A 23,110-nucleotide genomic window follows, 5' to 3' on the forward strand; every position below is an offset into this window, starting at 1 on the left:
AAGTCGGCCTTGCCAGCTTCTCCCCCAGAGAGGGAAGTAGTGTTCGCTGCAATTCAAAAGCTGTATCAACAGCAAGTGATTGTCAAGGTTCCCCTAGTCCAGCAGGGGAAAGGGTACTATTCGACCCTGTTCGTGGTCCCGAAGCCGGATGGTTCGGTCAGACCCATTTTAAATCTAAAATCCCTAAACCTGTACTTGAGAAAGTTCAAATTCAAGATGGAATCGCTCCGGGTTGTGATCTCCAGTCTGGAAGGGGGGGATTTTATGGTGTCACTGGACATAAAGCATGCATACCTTCATGTCACCATATATCCTCCTCATCAGGCGTACCTGAGATTCGCTGTACAGGACTGTCATTACCAGTTTCAGACTTTGCCGTTTGGGCTTTCCACGGCCCCGAGGATTTTCACCAAGGTGATGGCGGAGATGATGGTGCTCCTGCGCAGGCAGGGAGTCACAATTATCCCATACTTGGACGATCTCCTGATAAAAGCAAGATTGAGGGATCAATTGCAGAAGAGCGTGTCGCTCTCCCTGAGAGTGCTACAACAACACGGTTGGATTCTCAATCTGCCAAAGTCACAATTGATTCCAACGACTCGACTATCATTCCTAGGCATGATTCTGGACACGGAACAGAAGAGGGTTTTTTCTCCCGATGGAAAAAGCCCAGGACCTCTAGAACATGGTCAGCCACTTGCTAAAACCAAAAAGAGTGTTTGTTCATCAATGCACTCTAGTTCTGGGGAAAAATGGTGGCAGCCTACGAGGCCATCCCCTTCGGCAGGTTTCATGCAAGGACGTTTCAGTGGGACCTCCTGGACAAGTGGTCCGGGTCCCATCTACTAATACATCAGAAGATAAGCCTGTCCCCCCGGGCCAGGGTGTCTCTCCTGTGGTGGCTGCAAAGTGCTCACCTTCTAGAGGGTCGCAGGTTCGGCATTCTGGACTGGGTTCTGGTGACCACGGACGCGAGCCTCCAAGGATGGGGGGCTGTCACACAAGGAAGAAATTTTCAGGGGCTATGGTCAAGCCAGGAGGCTTGTCTACACATCAACGTACTGGAATTGAGGGCCATATACAACGGCCTACGACAAGCGGAGGATCTTCTTCGCAACCTACCGGTTCTGATTCAATCAAACAACGTCACAGCCGTGTCTCATGTAAACCGCCAAGGCGGTTTACAAGGAGCAGAGTGGCAATGGCGGAAGCCACCAGGATTCTTCGCTGGGCGGAAAATCACGTAAGCGCTCTGTCAGCGGTCTTCATTCCGGGAGTGGACAACTGGGAAGCAGACTTTCTCAGCAGACACGATCTCCATCCAGGAGAGTGGGGACTTCATCAAGAAGTTTTTACAGAGATAACAAGTCTTTGGGGAATTCCTCACATAGACATGATGGCGTCACGCCTCAACAAGAAGCTTCGGAGGTATTGTGACAGGTCAAGGGACCCTCAGGCAGTAGCGGTGGACGTCCTGGTGACACCTTGGGTGTTTCAGTCGGTCTGTGTTCCCCCCTCTTCCTCTCATCTCAAAAATATTGAGAATCCTAAGACAAAAAAGGGTGAAAACAATATTCATTGTTCCAGATTGGCCTGGAAGGGCCTGGTATTCAGATCTTCAGGAGATGCTCACAGAAGATCCATGGCCTCTTCCTCTCAGGGAGGACCTGTTACAACAGGGGCCCTGCGTGTTCCAAGACTTACCGCGGTTACCTTTGACGGCATGGCGGTTGAGCGCCGAATCCTAGCTGGGAAAGGTATTCTGGAGGAAGTCATCCCTACTCTGATAAAGGCTAGGAAGGAGGTGACGACAAAACATTATCACCGTATCTGGAGGAAGTATGTTTCTTGGTGTGAAGCCAAGAATGCTCCTACGGAAGATTTCCATCTGGGCCGTTTTCTCCACTTTCTACAGACAGGAGTGGATATGGGCCTAAAATTAGGCTCCATTAAGGTACAGATTTCAGCCCTGTCTATTTTCTTTCAGAAGGAATTGGCTTCTCTCCCAGAAGTCCAGACTTTTGTAAAGGGAGTGCTGCACATCCAGCCTCCTTTTGTGCCCCCAGTGGCACCTTGGGACCTTAACGTGGTGTTACGGTTCCTGAAGTCTCACTGGTTTGAACCTCTCCAAACGGTTGAATTGAAATTTCTCACTTGGAAGGTGGTCATGTTGTTGGCCTTGGCATCTGCAAGGCGGGTGTCCGAATTGGCGGCTTTGTCTCACAAGAGCCCATATTTGACCTTCCATGTGGATAGAGCGGAGTTGAGGACTCGTCCTCAATTTTTGCCTAAGGTGGTTTCTTCATTTCATATGAACCAACCTATTGTGGTGCCTGTGGCTGCGAGTGACTTGGAGGATTCCAAGTTCCTGGATGTAGTCAGGGCCTTAAAAATCTATGTAGCCAGGACGGCTCGAGTTAGGAAAACAGGAGCACTGTTTGTCCTGTATGCAGCCAACAAAGTTGGCGCTCCTGCTTCGAAGCAGACTATTGCTCGCTGGATCTGTAACACGATTCAGCAGGCTCATTCTACGGCAGGATTGCCGTTAAAAAATTTGGTAAAGGCCCATTCCACTAGGAAGGTGGGCTCTTCTTGGGCGGCTGCCCGAGGCGTCTCTGCTTTACAGCTTTGCCGAGCAGCTACCTGGTCAGGTTCAAACACTTTTGCAAAGTTCTATAAGTTTGATACCCTGGCTGATGAGGTCCTTGCGTTTGCTCAGTCGGTGCTGCAGAGTCGTCCACACACTCCCGCCCGGTCTGGAGCTTTGTTATAAACCCCATGGTCCTTACGGAGTCCCCAGCATCCTCTAGGACGTAAGAGAAAATAATATTTTAAACCTACCGGTTAATCTTTTTCTCCTAGTCCGTAGAGGATGCTGGGCGCCCGTCCCAGTGCGGACAAAATCTGCAAGGCTTGTATATAGTTGTTGCTTACATAAAGGTTATGTTACAGTTGAGATCAGTCTTTAGCTGTTACTGCTTTTTGTTCATACTGTTAACTGGTTGCGTATATTCCAGGTTATACGGTGTGGATGGTGTGGGCTGGTATGAATCTTGCCCTTAGATTAACAAAATCCTTTCCTCGTATTGTCCATCTCCTCTGGGCACAGTTTCTCTAACTGATGTCTGGAGGAGGGGCATAGAGGGAGGAGCCAGTTCACACCCATTCTAAAGTTCTTTATAGTGCCCATGTTTCCTGCGGAGCCCGTCTATACCCCATGGTCCTTACTGAGTCCCCAGCATCCTCTACGGACTAGGAGTAAAAGATTTACCGGTAGGTTTAAAATCTTTTTTTCTGCCATATATATTTATTCACTGTTTAAAAGTTATGTTATGAGATCCGACGTGTGTTTAATACACCTGTGTTTAATTAGTTATTGATCACCGACATCTGTCTGTTATTAGCCGCTCTGGCTTTAAATACTGGTCAGTCTGGAGGCAGGAATATACCTTTGATAAAGTCACGTGAGTGTGACGAAACGCGTCAGGACCCCGCCTTCATGCACACCTTGTCTAGGTGAATACTTGGTGCAATCCGAATTGGTCTAGCTACTACTTCAATCGTCTATTCCATAGCTGCAGGCGGCTGCCGTCCATTTCACCGCTGTGGTCAGTGACAGTCATCTGGCGGCTTCTGCATTTCCTCTCAGCGGCATAGTGCAGTGGGCAACGCAGGACTTTTAGCCGAGGACGCTCGGCTAATCAACCAGCCCACTTGAGAGGTAAAAAATCATACAACTATTTCACTTGGTGACTTTGAGCTATAACCATTTGGAACTGCACCACTAATATTGAATCATTTCCACTTCAGATATTTCTAACACTCTGTGGAATACGGACAGTTTCAATTTATATTTATTACCAAGTACATGGCTAATTAGCTATGAACCTTCTGAGACAGATATAGGTGTGCCTTCACTGTTTTAATATTATCTTCATTATTTTACATCTTTTAATTATGAAGTACTGCTATTAAAAATTAAATTCATATATTCACACGTTGGCTCTCGTTTATATCTCTTCAACTCCTGATACACAGCGCAGCCGTTGTTGTGTTTTTTTTTTTGGTATCCAAGGAACAGCTACTGCACAGTATCAACTTGACTACTCGTTTGCATACGGATCACGGATGGATACTCAACTTCCAGAAGTCTCACTTGGAACCGTCTCAGATAATTCAGTTCCTGGGGATGATCCTGGATACGGTGTCTCAGAAGGTTTACCTTTCAATGGACAAGGCTTTGACTATTCAGTCTGTGGTCCGGTTGGTGCCGAAACTTTGCGTGGTTTCCATTTAATTTTTGAATTCGCTTGTTAGGCAAGATGGTGGCCTCCTATGAGGCAAATGGACAAATGGTCGGGATCGCACATACACATGCATCAGCATATAACCCTGTCACCAAAGGCACGGATATCCCTGTTATGGTGGCTACAAGTATCCCATATGGTGGAGGGTCGTTGTTTCAACACCCAATCGTGGACGTTGTTGACAACGGATGCCAGACTCTGGGGTTGGGCGGCTGTGACTCAAGGAGCGCAGTTCCAGGGAACATGGTCGTTTCATGAATCTGCTCTTCCAATCAACATCCTGGATACAATGCTCTAATACAGGCCTCATACCTCCTTCGGAATCGGGCCATTCAGGTGCAGCCGGACAACGCCACGGCAGTAGCGTACATCAACCGACAGGGAGGAACAAGAAGCAGGGCCGCAATGCGAGAGGTATTAAGAATACTCCTCTGGGCGGAAGCCAATGCAAGGGCCATCACAGCCTTTTACCAATCCAGGAGTGGACAATTGGGAAGCGGACTTCCTAAGCAGGCACGACCTCCATCCGGGGGAATGGGGGGGGTCTCCACCCTCAGGTGTTTCAACAACTTGTTCACCGATGGGGTTGTCCACAGACCTAATGGCTTCTCGTCTCAACAAGAAGCTCAGTCGTTACTGCTCCAGAACGAAGGACCCACAAGCGGTTGCTGTAGATGCTCTGACAATGCCATGGACTTACCAGTTCGTTTACCTGTTTCCACAAATTCCTCTCATCCTCAGAGTTCTCAAAAGACTCAAAAATGAAAGAGTTCAGGCAATTCTCATTGCTCCCGATGGGCCTGGTTTGCGGACCTCCTGACCCTAGCACTAGAGTAACCGTAGCCTCTGCCGCTTCTCAAGGACCTTCTTCAACAAGGACCGTTCATCTATCCAGACTTACAGCGGCTACGTTTGACGGCCTGGAAGTTGAGAGGGATATTTTAACCAGAAAGTGTCTTTCGTCCAAGGTGGTTTCCACTATGATCCAGGCCCGAAAGGTGGTCACTTACAAATATTATCACCGTATTTATAAGAAATATGTCTTGTGGTGTGAGGGTCCAAAATATTCCCCTGTGGAATTTCGTCTGGCCCTTTTTCTACTGTTGCTGCAAGCAGGCGTGGATAAGGGCCTACGTTAAGGCTCCATCAAGGTTCAGATTTCAGCTCTCTCTATCTTCTTCCAGAAACAACTGGCTGTACTTCCTGAAGTACAGACCTTTCTTAAGGGGGTTTTGCACATTCAACCTCCCTTTGTTCCTCCCACGGCTCCGTGGAACCTCAATGTGGTCTTGACCTTTCTCCAGTCAGATTGGTTTGAACCTTTACATAGTGCAGACTTAAAATACCTAACATGGAAAACTGTTATGTTACTGGCATTGGCTTCTGCTCAACGGGAGTCTGAATTGGGGGCCTTGTCCTGTAAGAGCCCATACTTGATTTCTCATGAGGATAGGGTGGAGCTCAGAACTCACCCACAGTTTTTGCAGAAAGTGGTTTTGGCCTTTCATGTAAATCAACCTATTGTGGTTCCAGTATTACCTGACACTTCCTTTGCTCCAAATTCCCTGATGTCTTGAGGGCTTTGAGAATTTACATCAAAAGGACTGCTCACCACAGGAAGTTTGACTCTTTTCGTCCTTTATGATGCTAGGAAGATTGGTCGTCCTGCCTCCAAGCAGTCCATTACTCATTGGCTCAAATTGGCTATCCAACAAGTCTATACTTACAGTTGTGCCGGGCATCTACTTGGTCTGGTTCGTACACATTTGTGAAATTCTATCTGTTCGACACCTTGGCCAGGGATGACCTGAAGTTTGGTCTGGCGGTTTTGCAGGGGTCTCAGCACTCTCCCACCTGTTCTGGGAGCTTTGGGACATCCCCATGGTAATCTACTATTCCCCAGTATTCACTAGAACGTTAGAGAAAATAGGAATTTAATACCTACTGGTAATTCCTTTTCTCATAGTCCGTAGTGGATTCTGGGCGCCCGCCTCAGTGCTTCGTTTCCTGCTTACCTGGTTGTAAGTGTTCTTGGTTGGGTTTGCTGTTGCTTTCCCTGTTACAAGTTTGGTTAGCATTGCTATCCTCCTATAGTTAGCGTTGCTTTCCTCTGTAATGGTTAGCTCTGCTTTCTTGGTTATTATTGTGTGTTGGGCAAGCTTTCAAATTGCAAGTGCCTGCATTCCTGGATCCATCACTGTACCCTAATGTCCCCAGTGTCTCCCTCTGGACACACAGAAGAAATGTCAAATATTAATACTTATTACACACACCTACTGAAGTGTTTTTTTTTTGTTTTGTTTTTTTTTCACCATAACTGAACTGCAATAACGAATGGCAAGTAAAGGTTAGGGCTAGAAAAGCACCTTTATCCACAACTTTCCCTCTATCTGCTTGATGTTAAAAACTTTTTCATTGCAATTTTGCCATAACTAACTTTCTTTGTTTTTGCTTTTTGAACCATGAAGTTTCACAAACCTTTCTGATGTGCACATTGCTATAAAAAAAACATGCATTTAGTATTCCTGATACATAAATTATATTCGTAGTTCAGTATTTTGTGCTTTTCAACCCTCCCAATGAGCTTCTTCGATGCCCCCACTTAAATAAAATGATGAGCAGTTACAATTTAGTTGGTTTTGCAAAAGTATGGTATATGTTGTTGTTTTTTTACTATGGATATTTATGCTACATGATGTAAAGACCTATCACTTGGTTTATGAGCCCCCTATTCTAGTGCTTCATTGTCCCTGATGCTGCCTTCCGATGGTCCTATATAGTATGTTTGTGTATTTCAGGACTTTGTATTCTATGCCCCCCGGTTACGAATCAACAAGCGAATTTTGGCACTGTGCATGGGGAACCATGAGTTGTACATGCGTCGCCGGAAGCCAGACACCATTGAGGTGCAACAGATGAAAGCTCAGGCCAGGGAGGAGAAGCACCAGAAGCAGATGGAGAGGTGAGGAATAGTGCTGATACTTATGATGATCTTCATGTCACCTACAGAAACCTCTTAGTGACCATGATAATGTTGGTTACCACACAGCAATGTGTGCCTACTAGATTTATGACAAAGTGCTATAAGCTGGCCAGGTGGGATGGGGATCGTCATTTGCGGGACATCCTCAGAGCTTCATTGTGTGAATCACATTTTTGTTTATTAACCATTTTATTATCATTGTTGTGGAAATCTTGTAACTCATGTGGCTCAGTCATTTTCCAGCGTTTCACATAAATCTATATTTAGCCCCATCTTATTTTGTTTCCGTGATGACCTCCAGAGGTCGCCATACAATGCAGCAGGTTGAATCCCAGTAATGAGTGTCTGGGTGATGGGATAAAAGTGGCTGTACCACTGCAGGGACACTGGCATTTATGTTCACAGTGACTGCAGGAGTTGCCCAAAGCGCAGATAAAATCCTCTATCACAGTCTGATTGTTATTACAATTTTTAAGTAGAAAAAGAAAACCCTCTCCAGCACTATTGTAGTAGTGGGATCTTTATAAAATCAGTTGAAAATAAAATATCAAAAAACTTAGAAAAGGAGAACAAAGGTTGGGGTAACAGAATGTTGCCTGCACAAACCGGTAACTAGTTAGTAAAAGCTATTAGTTATTAGCAGGGGGTGTTGTTTTTTGTGTTGATTCTGAAATTCTATTCTTCCTTATATTGTATATATTGGAGGTTTCATTGTTTCACATGTCTGACATTTAGGGCACTGCTGGAAAACGAGAAGAAGAAGAGAGAATTGGCTGAGAAAGAGAAGGAAAAGATTGAGCGAGAGAAGGAGGAGTTGATGGAGAGACTGAGACAGATAGAAGACCAGACAAAGAGAGCTCAGGAAGGTTAGATCTCCACACACTGTTTCATTTCACAGGAAGTGTGAGCTTGTATTTTCTACAATGTTGGTTACAGCTTCTGTTGCCTGGGGAAAAGCGCTTATAGTTTGCTTAAAAATGTATGTGACATGGACATCCTGTTACGGAGTAGTAGTGTAACCAATATCCATCATCGCTGCGCTGCGCACACAGTGGTGACTCCTCAAACAGTAATCATACAGTGCATTGGGGGAAGTTACAGAAAGCGAACCATTGCCTGTTGGTTTCTGTCCCACATTTGTTATTCCCAGTGTACGATAATAGTACCAATGGTGGCAATTTCTACCCAACCTCTTAAATTTGCCCATAAGGTTGTTTGCTAAGTGGTTCTGATGGTGCAAAAAATAAAGTACAAACCGCCTTATTAAAAACAAAATCCATTAAAAGACCAATTTTTTGATTGTTAGATTTTTTACTCGTGTAGCTAAACTTTAACATGTACAGTAATACAGTAAGTCCTATATGTAACGTAAGTGACATCATGCAATAATTGGAAGGAGATTATTGTATAGATTCTTCTGAACTCTTTATTGGTTGAAAGTTTGGAAAAAAAACATACATTTATTTCTTCGTCATTCCTAATTCAAAATTATGGAGGGACTTAGGCACCCCTACTGCATTATTGAGAATGGCTATCATCTGCCAGCCTATAGCACACTAGTAATGCCTATTATTAATTTCCCACCACCAAGACAGGAAACTGGTTACTTTATCTCTTTTGCATGTGTTGCTTAATAGATCACAGCTCAGCCAGCCTAAACATTAAGTAATGATGGAAGTGTGTCAGGGGCCCTATCTGATGTTTTCCAACTGCAAGTAGTGCTCTATTGATTCTACCAGGGAATGCATATTGCCAAACAAGACATAGTGAAGTACCTGTGTTTACTGAATAAACTATGTTCTACAATGACTACTTAAGACAGACAAAAAAAATCCAACAACCCGCCTTTCCATTTATTGGTTTGATTTGTTAAAAAAATTATGGGATAAGCCTGACATTTCTGTCAGAAGGTAAGAGTTATAGCAATGCAATAGATGTGTAATTTTTCTGATCATCTTTCACAGAGTTGGAGGAGCAGACACGAAAATCCCTGGAGTTAGAGGCGGAGCGTAGAAAGGCACACGAGGAGGCTGACAGACTTGCCAGAGAGCGCCAGGCAGCTGAGGAAGCAAAGGAAGCCCTGTTGAAGCAATCACAGGACCAACTGAAGAATCACGAGCAACTAGTGAGTGAGCACAGCCCATAGAGCAAGGATGGACTCTTTAGCAGTGCAGATACTGCATTTACAGAAACACATGCCAGCTACTAAGGATATAAAGTACACACTTGCATATCCAGACTGCTGACAGTCTTCGTAGGGATGTTGTAGAAACACATTGTACAGTTGTATAGAAAAGAGTATACAATCATGCTCCATCATTTGCAGGCTCTATCATATCTCCAGATGGTATATGGAATTTCTGTACCTAGAGAAGTAGCAGAATTCATGTTTTTAGATTTGAGCAAATAATGAACTACAAAAAAAAAAGCACACGTGGAACACTAGTGTCATTTTTATTTATACATTACCTTACAATGACATCAAGAAACAAGCCAATATTCATATGACCATGAATACATAGTGGGTATATTTGTTGCTTTGTTCTAGTAATCTACAGTCTCTGCATTCTTGTAATGCTGTGGGAAGAAATGACGTTGTAAGTTATAATATACGCCGTTGTTTTCCATACAGTATATAATTATGTTAATGGTGCAGCTAGAACATTTCATCAGTAATGTTAGTACTGGTTTTTTTTTTATCCATATCTCATGAGGTAATGACCTCACAGGGCCTTTCCAGAATATGACCATTTATTGCATTATTCTGTAACCTTGAATTGTGTCAGAATGTGCCACTATGACCTTGTATAAATGAAAAAAAATATTTTAATTTAAAGGCCGCAGAACTAGCGGAGCTGTCAAGTACAATCGGCCAACTGGAACTTTCTAGAAAGAAGAAGGAAGCCGAAGCTGAAGAATGGCAGATAAAGGTAAGCATTATACGTTTCTTACAGCATTTTAATGTGTGATTTATCTGACCAAAATTTAGCCATAGTGCCTTTGCTTTAAGTAAAAGGATTCTTCCTTCTCATATACTCTGTGCTGCTACTCATCTCATCTTCCTGTCTGTCATTTTTATTGTAATTCTCTCCTTCACTGGCTACCCTTCTCCTCCAGAAACAAGTTTAAGCTCCTTATATCCTTATCAAAACACTCAATTGCTCCTCCCTTTCCGGCGTTTCCAACTTAATCCTCCGTTCACACTCCTCCTGAGTCCCACCTAACCTCCCCTCTGATTACCTACTCCCACATTGCACCCAAGGTACACCTTCAGTATCCACCCTCCTCTTCTCTACCTTTCACCTGCTTTACTAGTATATCCCTGCTGTCCTGGACTGTAATCTGTAATGAGCAGGCCCCTCTTTGTCCCCCCAGCACTTTCCACAACCCCAGTGTGCTCCAGTCAGTCAGCATCTCTGCTTCTTTCTGTTTACCCTTCCCAGGGCATTGGGGGCAGGATGTACTAACCTCGAAAATCCTTTCAAACCTCTAAAAACTGCAGTTTCTGGAGACTTAGCATTCCCATTTGGATAAGTGGATTTGGAGATATCTACTGTCGACCACCGGCACAGGAGTACCCATAGAATTCTACAGGGTTGCAATGTGCCGGTATGCATCAAGCTCCGGAAACCAAAACTTTCTGGAGCTTGTTCCCAATAGCATATGGAAGTCTAAGGGCTTATAACTTCAGAACTCCCATGAGAGATTCCGTAAAATCCTCTATCTTAACCCCTCCACCTCCCTCCACTTCGGCTTGCACATGTGCCATAGCTCTCCACGGTCCTAAACCCTTACAATGCAATGGACTGCTTATTATAAGAGCTGTCCTTTGCACTTATATTCGCAGTTATTAATACATATGACATTCGTGAATGCTGTTCTGCATGTGATAAGTGGTAGCATGTATCGCATATAAGTTAATAACTGTCACACTCTTACTGATTTTTCCCCTTGTATGGTTTGTATTAACCTTGTTATTTTGACGTGTGTGTTTGTCATTTTGCCTGTATGCCACTACAGACACTAAGTGGTGCCATATAAATAAAAGATGATAATGTCAATTATATTACATATGTATTACAGGTTATCTAATATATAAGAATATTTGAAGTCGCAAAAAGAGATTTATGCCACTGCCAGAAAGAAATTGGGATTTTTGACCCGGGTTGACACCTTTCACACAGAAAAGGCCATGGGTGATCCGGCAAATTACAGTGTCCAAATGCCTGACCCAGCTATTTTGGTTTTAAAGGGTTATAATCTATAGAGCACACGTGTCCACATAAACCTTTCCTTTTTGTGTCATATGGCACGGGATGCATAGCACTAGTAAGGTGCTCCACCGTGGGTGGCGATTGGATGGAGTCCCAATTTTTTTTTATCAAAAGAATTTGTGTTAAGATCAGATTAAAGTAGCATGTGAAGAGAAATCACAAAGCGTGGCTAAGTTGCAGAGACCATGGCATGCCAAATGGGGCCACTTGACTTGATTTTGAAAAAGATGTATGTGGACACTGTATGTCCACCCAACATATGCATGTCATTATTTAGTTAGTGGTTGACGATACGGTATTTTCTTTCCTTCCATGCTGTTCATTGTACTGCAGCAGTCTAGCTTCCATTCGGTGGCTGTAATTGATGACGGGCGCTGTTGCTTTGCAGATCTCACCAACAAACATCCAAGTCTCTTTTGCATGTCCAGACATTCTGTGTGGTGTGGCTTTACCAGTCTACTGCCGCTGCATTGAGTTTCAGAACATGCTGCTTGTGACCTTAATTGTTGGCTTACTACGCAGGGTATTGTGTACAAACCACTGCTTCTGTCAGGCACTTACAGTACAGCTCACCACACATACTCATACAGACCACATAAGTTGAAACCGAAGAGAAGTTTTTTTTATACAGGGTTTTGAGCTGAAAAGTGATTTTCTTTCTTTTCTTTTCTTTTTTTTCTTAAAAGAATGACGTCCTTAAAATAGTAAATATGTACTGATTGGATGCATAGTTACAGATATTACTTACTAGACTTTATATTTCCGTCACCCATGTTTATAAAGTTACAGATCTGTCCTTATACATCATTGCTGCAGTAGTACCATTCTCTGCGTGCCCAGTCTCGTGAGGCTCTGCTAGCTTTAGGCGTCTTTTTGCCAAAGATGCATCCTTGCTGCAATGTAATGCATCTAGGACACACCAGGATATTGTGTTGATTAATTTGATATGCTACACTTGTATATTGTGTGTGACTGAGTCTCTGAATCTGTATACGAAGTGCTACATTGCAGTGCTGCTGTGTCTTACACAGATATACAAGTGTTGCTTATCACCTGAATGAGCACAGTGTGGCATTGCAACTAACACGCATTTTCTGCAAAAAATATGACCAACACTAGCAGAGTTGCACAGGACCTTTTAGGTCACTCACGCCAGGCATCTCGTTCTGCATTACATATTCAGGACACATCTGTCTTGGGAAATGTAATAAATTGGTCAATTAAACTTGAAAAACTTTTAATAGAAGTATAGTGCTCATCAGAACAGCTCAAATTCTATATTCTTTACAAGAAACTGTTTATATTTGTGACTTACTGACATTGCTATTGGTGTGCAGGCCCAGACAGTGCAGCTTGACTTAGAGAAGACCAAGGAGGAACTTAAGCTGGTGATGACCACTCCTCATGTACAGGAGCCCATGCAGTCAGAAAATGAACATGATGATGAGCAGGATGAGAACTCTGCAGAGGCAAGTGCCGAGCTGAAATCAGAAGCCACAATCAAAGACCGGAGTGAGGAAGATCGCACCACAGAGGCAGAGAAGAATGAAAGGGTGCAGAAACACCTTCAGGTAATTCTGTCCATTAAACGCTGTTTCAAGTTTAGTTTTACTTTTATAATGCCTAGATTCCAGGCTGCACCAAAAGAACTCTGGTAGCTTTAATTTATCTTGCGTCCTAGAGGATGCTGGGGACTCCGCAAGGACCATGGGGTATAGACGGGCTCCGCCGGAGACATGGGCACCTAAAAGAACTTTCTAGTATGGTGTGCACTGGCTCCTCCCTCTATGCCCCTCCTCCAGACCTCAGTTAGATCTTGTGCCCAGAGGAGATAGGGTGCATTACAGGAGCTCTCCTGAGTTTTCTGTAAAAAGAATTTGGTTAGGTTTTTTATTTTCAGGGAGCTCTGCTGGCAACAGACTCCCTGCATCGTGGGACTGAGGGGAGAGAAGCAGACCCACTTCTTAAGAGTTAAGGGCTCTGCTTCTTAGGCTACTGGACACCATTAGCTCCAGAGGGAGTCGGAACACAGGTCTCAACCTGGGGTTCGTCCTGGAGCCGCGCCGCCATCCTCCTCACAGATGCCGGAAAAAAGAAGCCGGGTGAGTATGACAGATCATAAGAAGACGTCAGGCAGCAGAAGACTTCAGATCTTCATGAGGTAAGCGCGCAGCAGGTAGCTGCGCGCCATTGCTCCCACATTTACACACCCACATGGCACTGATGGGTGCAGGGCGAGGGGGGGTGCCCCGGGCAGCAATAAACCTTGTTTTTAGGAAAGAAGCATGTAGTTAGGCTGCGGGGCAGTAAACTACGAACCCCCGCCATTTTTTTCAAAATCTCGAGCGGGACCGAAGCCCGCCGCACGAGGGGGCGGAGCTTGATCCCTCAACACTAACCAGCGCCATTTTCTCCACAGAGGCTGCAAAGAACGCTGGCTCCCCGGACTCTCCCCTGCTGAGCATCAGAGGGCTGAAAATAAGAGTGGGGCGCACATATTTAAAGCGCAGTGAGTGGGGAATTCTGTATACATTTATATGTAAAAGCGCTATCTGGGGTTTTTTCCCTGGTTCAGTTGGCGCTGGTGTGTGCTGGCATACTCTCTCTCTGTCTCTCCAAAGGGCCTTCTTTGGGGAATTGTCCCCTTATAGTTATATCCCAGTGTGTGTGTGGGGTGTCGGTACGTGTGTTGGCATGTCTGAAACGAAAGGCTTATCCAAAGAGGAGGTGGAACAGATGAGTGGTGTGTCTCAGTCGGCGGTGCCGACTCAGGATTGGATGAATATGTGGCATATGTTAAATGCTAGTGTAGCTTCACTGCATGAAAGACTGGACAAAGCAGAGTCCAGAGCGTCGGCAGGTAATCGATCTACAGATTGTGCCGACTCACAGGACCCGTCGGGGTCTCAGAAACGTTCTCACAAATAAGGGACACAGATACCGACACGGACTCTGATTCCAGTGTCGACTATGATGAAGCAAGGTTGCACCCTAGGGTGACAAAAAGTATTCAGTGCATGATTATTGCAATAAAAGATGTGTTACATATCACTGATGAGCCCTCGGTGCCCGACACGAGGGTCCACATGTTTAAGGGAAAGAAACAGGTTATAAACTTTCCTCCTTCCCATGAAATTATTGAGTTATGTGAAAAAGCTTGGGAAACCAGATAAGAAACTGCAGATTCCCAAAAGGGTTCGTATGGCGTACCCTTCCCCTACACAGGACAGGGTACGTTGGGAATCCTCTCCCACAGTGGACAAAGCCTTAACACGCCTTTCCAAGAAGGTGGCGCTACCGTCCCCTGACACAGCGGCCCTCGAGGACCCTGCGGACCGCAGGCAAGAGACTAAACTAAAGTCTATCTACACTCATACTGGTACTTTGCTTAGACCGGCAATTGCGTCGGCATGGGTATGTAGTGCAGTAGCAGCTTGGACAGATACACTGTCAGCTGACCTTGATACCCTAGATAGGGATACAATTTTGTTAACATTAGCTCATATTAAGGACGCAGTCTTATATATGAGGGACGCTCAAAGAGACATTGGTTTACTGGGTTCAAGAGCCAATGCTATGGCTATTTCGGCAAGACGAGCCTTGTGGATCCGCCAATGGACGGGGGATGCAGACTCAAAAAGGCATATGGAGGTTTTACCTTATAAAGGTGATGTATTGTTTGGGGACGGCCTCGCGGACCTGATCTCTTCAGCTACCGCGGGTAAGTCGACCTTTTTACCTTTCGTTCCCCAACAGCAAAAGAAACCCCCACAATATCAGATGCAGTCCTTTCGGTCGCATAGATCCAGAAGAGGTCGGGGCTCCTCTTTCCTCGCCAGAGGTAAGGGTAGAGGCAAGAGGACACCTGCTGAGGCTGGTTCCCAAGAGCGGAAGTCCACCGCATGACACTGGGGCTCCCCTGCGGGAGTCCGCTCGGGTGGGGGCACGCCTTCGACTATTCAGCCAAGTCTGGGTTCAGTCAGACGTGGACCCTTGGGTGATAGACAGACATAGTCTCCCAGGGCTACAAGCTGGAATTCGAAGAGGTGCCCCCACGCCGATTTTTCAAGTCGGCCTTACCAGCTTCTACTCCAGAGCGGGAAGTAGTGCTAGCTGCAATTCAACAACGAGTGATTATCAGGGTTCCCCTGAGCCAACAGGGAAAAGGGTATTATTCAACCCTATTTGTGGTCCCGAAGCCGGATGGTTCGGTCAGGCCCATTTTAAACCTAAAATCCCTGAACCTGTACCTGAAAAGATTCAAATTCAAGATGGAATCGCTCCAAGCGGTGATAGCCTGCCTGGAAGGGGGGGGATTTTATGGTGTCACTGGACATAAAGGATGCTTACCTTCATGTCCCCATATATCCCTCTCATCAGGAGTACCTGAGATTCGCGGTACAGGATTGTCATTACCAGTTTCAGACGTTACCGTTTGGGCTGTCCACGGCCCCGAGGGTTTTCACCAAGATAATGGCGGAAATTATGGTGATCCTGCGCAAGCGAGGAGTCACAATTATCCCATTCTTGGACGATCTCATGATAAAAGCGAGATCGAGAGAGCAATTACTGGAGTACGTGGCACTCTCAGAGAGTGCTTCAGCAACATGGGTGGATTCTCAATCTACCAAAGTCACAGTTGGTTCCGACAACTCGACTAGCCTTCCTTGGCATGATACTGGACACGGAACAAAAGAAAGTTTTCCTCCCGTTGGAAAAAGTCCAGGACCTCCAGAACATGGTCCGAGAACTACTGAAGCCGAAAAGAGTGTCAGCTCATCAATGCACTCGGGTTTTGGGGAAAATGGTGGCAACTTACGAGGCCATTCCCTTCAGCAGGTTCCATGCAAGAACGTTTCAATGGGATCTTCTGGACAAATAGTCCGGGTCCCATCTACAATTACATCAAAAAATAACACTGTCCCCCAGGGCCAGGGTCTCTCTTCTATGGTGGCTGCAAAGTGCTCACCTTCTAGAGGGTCGCAGGTACGGCATTCAGGACTGGATCCTGGTAACCACGGACGCGAGCCTCCGAGGATGGGGAGCAGTCACCCAAGGAAGAAATTTTCAGGGACTATGGTAAGACCAGGAGTCCTGTCTACACATCAACATTCCGGGAGTGGACAACTGGGAAGCAGACTTCCTCAGCAGACACGATCTCCATCCAGGAGAGTGGGGACTTCATCAAGAAGTCTTTGTAGAGATAACGGATCTCTGGGGAGTTCCTCAAATAGACATGATGGCGTCACGCCTCAACAAAAAGCTTCGGAGGTATTGTGCCAGGTCCCGGGACCTTCAGGCAATAGCAGTAGACGCTCTGGTAACACCATGGGTATTCCAGTCGGTCTACGTGTTTCCTCCTCTTCCTCTCATCACAAAAGTGTTGAGGATCATAAATCGAAAAAGAGTACAAACAATACTCATTGTTCCAGACTGGCCTCGAAGGGCCTGGTACTCAGATCTTCAGGAGATGCTCACGGAAGATCCCTGGCCTCTTCCTCTAAGGGAAGACCTGTTACAGCAGGGGCCCTGCATGTTCCAAGACTTACCGCAGTTACGTTTGACGGCATGGCGGTTGAACGCCGGATCCTAGCGGAGAAGGGTATTCCGGAGGAGGTCATACCTACTCTAATAAAGGCTAGGAAGGAGGTGACGGTAAAACATTATCACCGTATCTGGCGGAAATATGTCTCTTGGTGTGAAACCAAGAATGCTCCTACGGAAGATTTCCATCTGGGTCGTTTTCTCCACTTCCTACAGACAGGAGTGTATATGGGCCTAAAGTTAGGCTCTGTTAAAGTACAGATTTCGGCCTTGTCAATATTCTTTCAGAAGGAATTGGCTTCTCTCCCAGAAGTCCAGACGTTTGTAAAAGGAGTACTACACATCCAGCCTCCTTTTGTGCCCCCGGTGGCACCATGGGACCTGAACGTGGTGTTGCAGTTCCTTAAATCACACTGGTTTGAACCCCTTAAAACGGTGGAGTTGAAATTTCTCACCTGGAAGGTGGTCATGTTATTAGCCTTGGCATCTGCGAGACGTGTGTCAGAATTGGCGGCCTTGTCTAACAAGAGCCCATACTTGATTTTTCGCGTAGATAGAGCGGAATTGAAGACTCGTCCTCAATTTTTACCCAAGGTTGTGTCTTCATTTCATATGAACCAACCTATTGTGGTGCCTGTGGCTACGAGCGACTTGGAGGATTCCATGTCCCTGGATGTTGTCAGGGCCTTTAAAATTTATGTAGCCAGGACGGCTAGGATTAGGAAAACAGATGCATTGTCTGTCCTGTATGCTACCAACAAGATTGGCGCCTGCTTCGAAGCAGACTATTGCTAGCTGGATCTGTAACACGATTCAGCAGGCTTATGTTACGGCTGGATTGCCGTTACCGCATTCAGTAAAGGCACATTCCACTAGGAAGGTGGGCTCTTCTTGGGCGGCTGCCAGGGGCGTCTCTGCATTACAGCTTTGCCGAGCAGCAACTTGGTCGGGGTCAAACACTTTTGCTAAATTCTACAAGTTTGATACCCTGGCTGATGAGGACCTAGCATTTGCTCAGTCGGTGCTGCAGAGTCATCCGCACTCTCCCGCCCATTTGGGAGCTTTGGTATAAACCCCATGGTCCTTACGGAGTCCCCAGCATCCTCTAGGACGTAAGAGAAAATAAGATTTTAAACCTACCGGTAAATCTTTTTCTCTAACGTCCTAAGTGGATGCTGGGGACTCCGTAAGGACCATGGGGAATAGCGGCTCCGCAGGAGACTGGGCACATCTGAAGAAAGCTTTAGGACTATCTGGTGTGCACTGGCTCCTCCCCCTATGACCCTCCTCCAAGCCTCAGTTAGATCTCTGTGCCCGAACGAGAAGGGTGCACACTAGGGGCTCTCCTGAGCTTCTTAGTGAAAGTTTTAGATTAGGTTTTTTATTTTCAGTGAGACCTGCTGGCAACAGGCTCACTGCATCGAGGGACTAAGGGGAGAAGAAGCGAACTCACCTGCGTGCAGAGTGGATTGGGCTTCTTAGGCTACTGGACATTAGCTCCAGAGGGACGATCACAGGCCCAGCTTGGATGGTTCCCAGAGCCGCGCCGCCGGCCCCCTTACAGAGCCAGAAGGCAGAAGAGGTCCGGAAAATCGGCGGCAGAAGACGTCCTGTCTTCAACAAGGTAGCGCACAGCACTGCAGCTGTGCGCCATTGCTCTCAGCACACTTAACACTTCGGTCACTGAGGGTGCAGGGCGCTGGGGGGGGGCGCCCTGAGACGCAATAAAAACACCTTGGATGGCAAAAAAAATGCATCACATATAGCTCCTGGGCTATATGGATGCATTTAACCCCTGCCAGAATCCATAAAAAAGCAGGAGAAAAGTCAGCGAAAAAGGGGCGGAGCCTATCTCCTCAGCACACTGGCGCCATTTTCCCTCACAGCTCCGTTGGAGGGAAGCTCCCTGTCTCTCCCCTGCAGTCACTACACTACAGAAAGGGTTAAAAAAAGAGAGGGGGGCACTAATTAGGCGCAGTATTAACTATACAGCAGCTATAAGGGGATAAACACTTATATAAGGTTATCCCTGTATATATATATATATAGCGCTCTGGTGTGTGCTGGCAAACTCTCCCTCTGTCTCCCCAAAGGGCTAGTGGGGTCCTGTCCTCTATCAGAGCATTCCCTGTGTGTGTGCTGTATGTCGGTACTTTTGTGTCGACATGTATGAGGAGAAAAATGATGTGGAGACGGAGCAGATTGCCTGTAATAGTGATGTCACCCCCTAGGGGGTCGACACCTGAGTGGATGAACTGTTGGAAGGAATTACGTGACAGTGTCAGCTCTGTATAAAAGACAGTGGTTGACATGAGACAGCCGGCTACTCCGCTTGTGCCTGTCCAGACGTCTCATAGGCCGTCAGGGGCTCTAAAGCGCCCGTTACCTCAGATGGCAGATATAGACGCCGACACGGATACTGACTCCAGTGTCGACGGTGAAGAGACGAATGTGACTTCCAGTAGGGCCACACGTTACATGATTGAGGCAATGAAAAATGTTTTACACATTTCTGATAATACGAGTACCACCAAAAAAGGGGTATTATGTTCGGTGAGGAAAAACTACCTGTAGTTTTCCTGAATCTGAGAAATTAAATGAGGTGTGTGATGATGCGTGGGTTTCCCCCGATAACAACGGATAATTTCTAAAATGTTATTGGCATTATATCCTTTCCCGCCAGAGGTTAGGGTGCGTTGGGAAACACCCCCTAGGGGGGATAAAGCGCTCACACGCTTGTAAGGGCTCTACCTTCGCCTGAGATGGCCGCCCTTAAGGATCCTGCTGATAGAAAGCAGGAGGGTATCCTAAAAGGTATTTACACACATACTGGTGTTATACTGCGACCAGCAATCGCCTCAGCCTGGAGGTGCAGTGCTGGGTTGGCGTGGTCGGATTCCCTGACTGAAAATATTGATACCCTAGATAGGGACAGTATATTTTTGCCTATAGAGCATTTAAAAGATGCATTTTTATATATGCGTGATGCACAGCGGAATATTTGCCGACTGGCATCAAGTCTAAGCGCGTTGTCCATTTCTACCAGTAGAGGGTTATGGACACGTCAGTGGTCAGGTGATGCGTATTCCAAACGGCATTTGGAAGTATTGCTTTATTAAGGGAGGAGTTATTTGGGGTCGGTCTTTCAGACCTGGTGGCCACGGCAACAGCTGGGAATTCCACGTTTGTACCCCAGGTCGCCTCTCAACATGAGAAGACGCCGTATTATCAGGCGCAGTCTTTTCGTGGACAAGCGGGCCAAAGGTTCCTCATTTCTGCCCCGTGACAGAGGGAGAGGAAAAAGGCTGCAGAAATCAGCCAGTTCCCAGGAACAGAAACCCTCTCCCGCCTCTGCCAAGCCCTCAGTATACGCTGGGGCTTTACAAGCAGAATCGGGCACGGTGGGGGGCCCGTCTCAATGAATTTCAGCGCGCAGTGGGCTCACTCGCAAGTAGACCCCTGGATCCTTCAGGTGATATCTCAGGGGTACAAATTAGAATTCGAGACGTCTCCCCCTCGCCGTTTCCTAAAGTCGGCTTTACCGATGTCTCCTTCTGACAGGGAGACAGTTTTGGAAGCCATTCACAAGCTGTATTCCCAGCAGGTGATAATCAAGATACCCCTCCTGCAACAGGGAACGGGGTATTATTCCACACTGTTGTGGTACCGAAGCCGGACGGCTCGGTGAGACCGATTCTAAATCTAAAATCTTTGAACACTTACGTACAGAGGTTCAAATTCAAGATTGAGTCACTCAGAGCAGTGATTGCGAACCTGGAAGAAGGGGACTACATGATGTCTCGGGACATCAAGGATGCTTACCTTCATGTCAAAATTTACCCTTCTCACCAAGGGTACCTCAGGTTTATGGTACAGAACTGTCACTATCAGTTCAGACGCTGCCGTATGGATGGTACACGGCACCCCGGGTCTTTACCAAGGTAATGGCCGAAATGATGATATTCCTTCGAAGGAAGTGAATTTTAGTTATCCCTTCCTTGGACAATTCCCTGATAAGGGTAAGATCCAGGGAACAGTTGGAGGTCGGTGTAGCACTATCTCAGGTAGTGTTACGGCAGCACGATTGGATTCTCAATATTCCAAAATCGCACCTGGTTCCGACGACGTGTCTTCTGTTCCTAGGGATGATCCTGGACACAGTCCAGAAAAATGTTTCTCCCGGAGGAGAAAGCCAGGGAGTTATCCGAGCTAGTCAGGAACCTCCTAAAACCGAGCCAAGTCTCAGTGCATCAATGCACAAGGGTTCTGGGTAAAATGGTGGCTTCCTACGAAGCAATCCCATTCGGCAGATTCCACGCAAGAACTTTCCAGTGGGACCTGCTGGACAAATGGTCCGGATCGCATCTTCAGATGCATCAGCGGATAACCCTGTCACCAAGGACAAGGGTGTCCCTCCTGTGGTGGTTGCAGAGTGCTCATCTTCTAGAGGGCCGCAGATTAGGCATTCAGGACTGGGTCCTGGTGACCACGGATGCCAGCCTGCGAGGCTGGGGAGCAGTCACACAGGGAAGGAATATCCAGGGCTTATGGTCAAGCCTGGAGACATCACTTCACATAAATATCCTGAAGCTAAGGGACATTTACAATGCTCTAAGCTTAGCAAGACCTCTGCTTCAAGGTCAGCCGGTGTTGATCCAGTCGGACAACATCACGGCAGTCACCCACGTAAACAGACAGGGTGGCACAAGAAGCAGGAGGGCAATGACAGAAGCTGCAAGGATTCTTCGCTGGGCGGAAAATCATGTGATAGCACTGTCAGCAGTATTCATTCCGGGAGTGGACAACTGGGAAGCAGACTTCCTCAGCACGACCTCCACCCGGGAGAGTGGGGACTTCACCCAGAAGTCTTCCACATGATTAAAAACTCGACAGGTATTGCGCCAGGTCCAGGGACCCTCAGGCAATAAGCTGTAGACGCTCTGGTAACACCGGGGGTGTACCAGTCAGGGTATGTGTTCCCTCCTCTGCCTCTCATACCCAAGGTACTGAGATTGATAAGATGGAGAGGAGTAAGCACTATATTCGTGGTTCCGGATTGGCCAAGAAGGACTTGGTAACCGGAACTTCAAGAGATGCTCACGGAGGATCCGTGGCCTCTACCTCTAAGAAGGGACCTGCTCCAGCAAGGACCCTGTCTGTTCCAAGACTTACCGCGGCTGCGTTTGACGGCATGGCGGTTGAACGCCGGATCCTGAAGGAAAAAAGGCATTCCGGATGAAGTCATCCCTATCCTGATCAAAGCCAGGAAGGATGTAACCGCAAAAACATTATCACCGCAATTGGCGAAAATATGTTGCGTGGTGCGAGGCCAGTAAGGCCCGACGGAGGAAATTCAACTGGGTCGATTCCTACATTTCCTGCAAACAGGAGTGTCTATGGGCCTGAAATTGGGGTCCATTAAGGTTCAAATTTCGGCCTTGTCAATTTTCTTCCAAAAAGAACTAGCTTCAGTCCCTGAAGTTCAGACGTTTGTAAAAGGGGTACTGCATATACAGCCTCCTTTTGTGCCTCCAGTGGCACTTTGGGATCTCAATGTAGTTTTGGGTTCCAAAAGTCACATTGGTTTGAACCACTTAAATCTGTGGAGTTAAAATATCTCACATGGAAAGTGGTCATGCTGTTGGCCCTGGCCTGGGCCAGGCGCGTGTCAGAATTGGCGGCTTTATCCTGAAAAAGCCCTTATCTGATTTTCCATTCGGACAGGGCGGAATTGAGGACTCGTCCTCAGTTTCTCCCCAAGGTGGTTTCAGCGTCTCACCTGAACCAACCTATTGGTGGTGCCTGCGGCTACTAGGGACTTGGAGGCCTCCAAGTTGCTAGACGTTGTCAGTGCCCTGAAAATATATGTTTCCAGGACGGCTGGAGTCAGGAAATCTGACTCGCTGTTTATCCTGTGTGCACCCAACAAGCTGGGTGCTCCTGCTTCTAAGCAGACTATTGCTCGTTGGATTTGTAGTACAATTCAGCTTGCACATTCTGTG

At 46.5% G+C, this 23,110-nt stretch overlaps 1 protein-coding gene across 3 annotated transcripts in view; it reads left to right on the top strand.

The window, feature by feature from the left end:
* Window positions 1–23,110, top strand: part of MSN (moesin) — a 477,122-nt gene that overhangs the window by 431,460 nt on the left and 22,552 nt on the right. For all 3 annotated transcript variants that reach the window (XM_063937062.1, XM_063937061.1, XM_063937063.1), the window contains exons 8-12: window positions 7,106–7,269; window positions 8,026–8,156; window positions 9,255–9,415; window positions 10,128–10,220; window positions 12,902–13,135. In XM_063937062.1, coding sequence (XP_063793132.1) covers window positions 7,106–7,269; window positions 8,026–8,156; window positions 9,255–9,415; window positions 10,128–10,220; window positions 12,902–13,135 — 783 coding nt within the window. The remainder of the gene's footprint in view (window positions 1–7,105; window positions 7,270–8,025; window positions 8,157–9,254; window positions 9,416–10,127; window positions 10,221–12,901; window positions 13,136–23,110) is intronic.

This window comes from Pseudophryne corroboree, chromosome 8, assembly GCF_028390025.1.
Source record: "Pseudophryne corroboree isolate aPseCor3 chromosome 8, aPseCor3.hap2, whole genome shotgun sequence".
NCBI classification, from domain to species: domain Eukaryota; kingdom Metazoa; phylum Chordata; class Amphibia; order Anura; family Myobatrachidae; genus Pseudophryne; species Pseudophryne corroboree.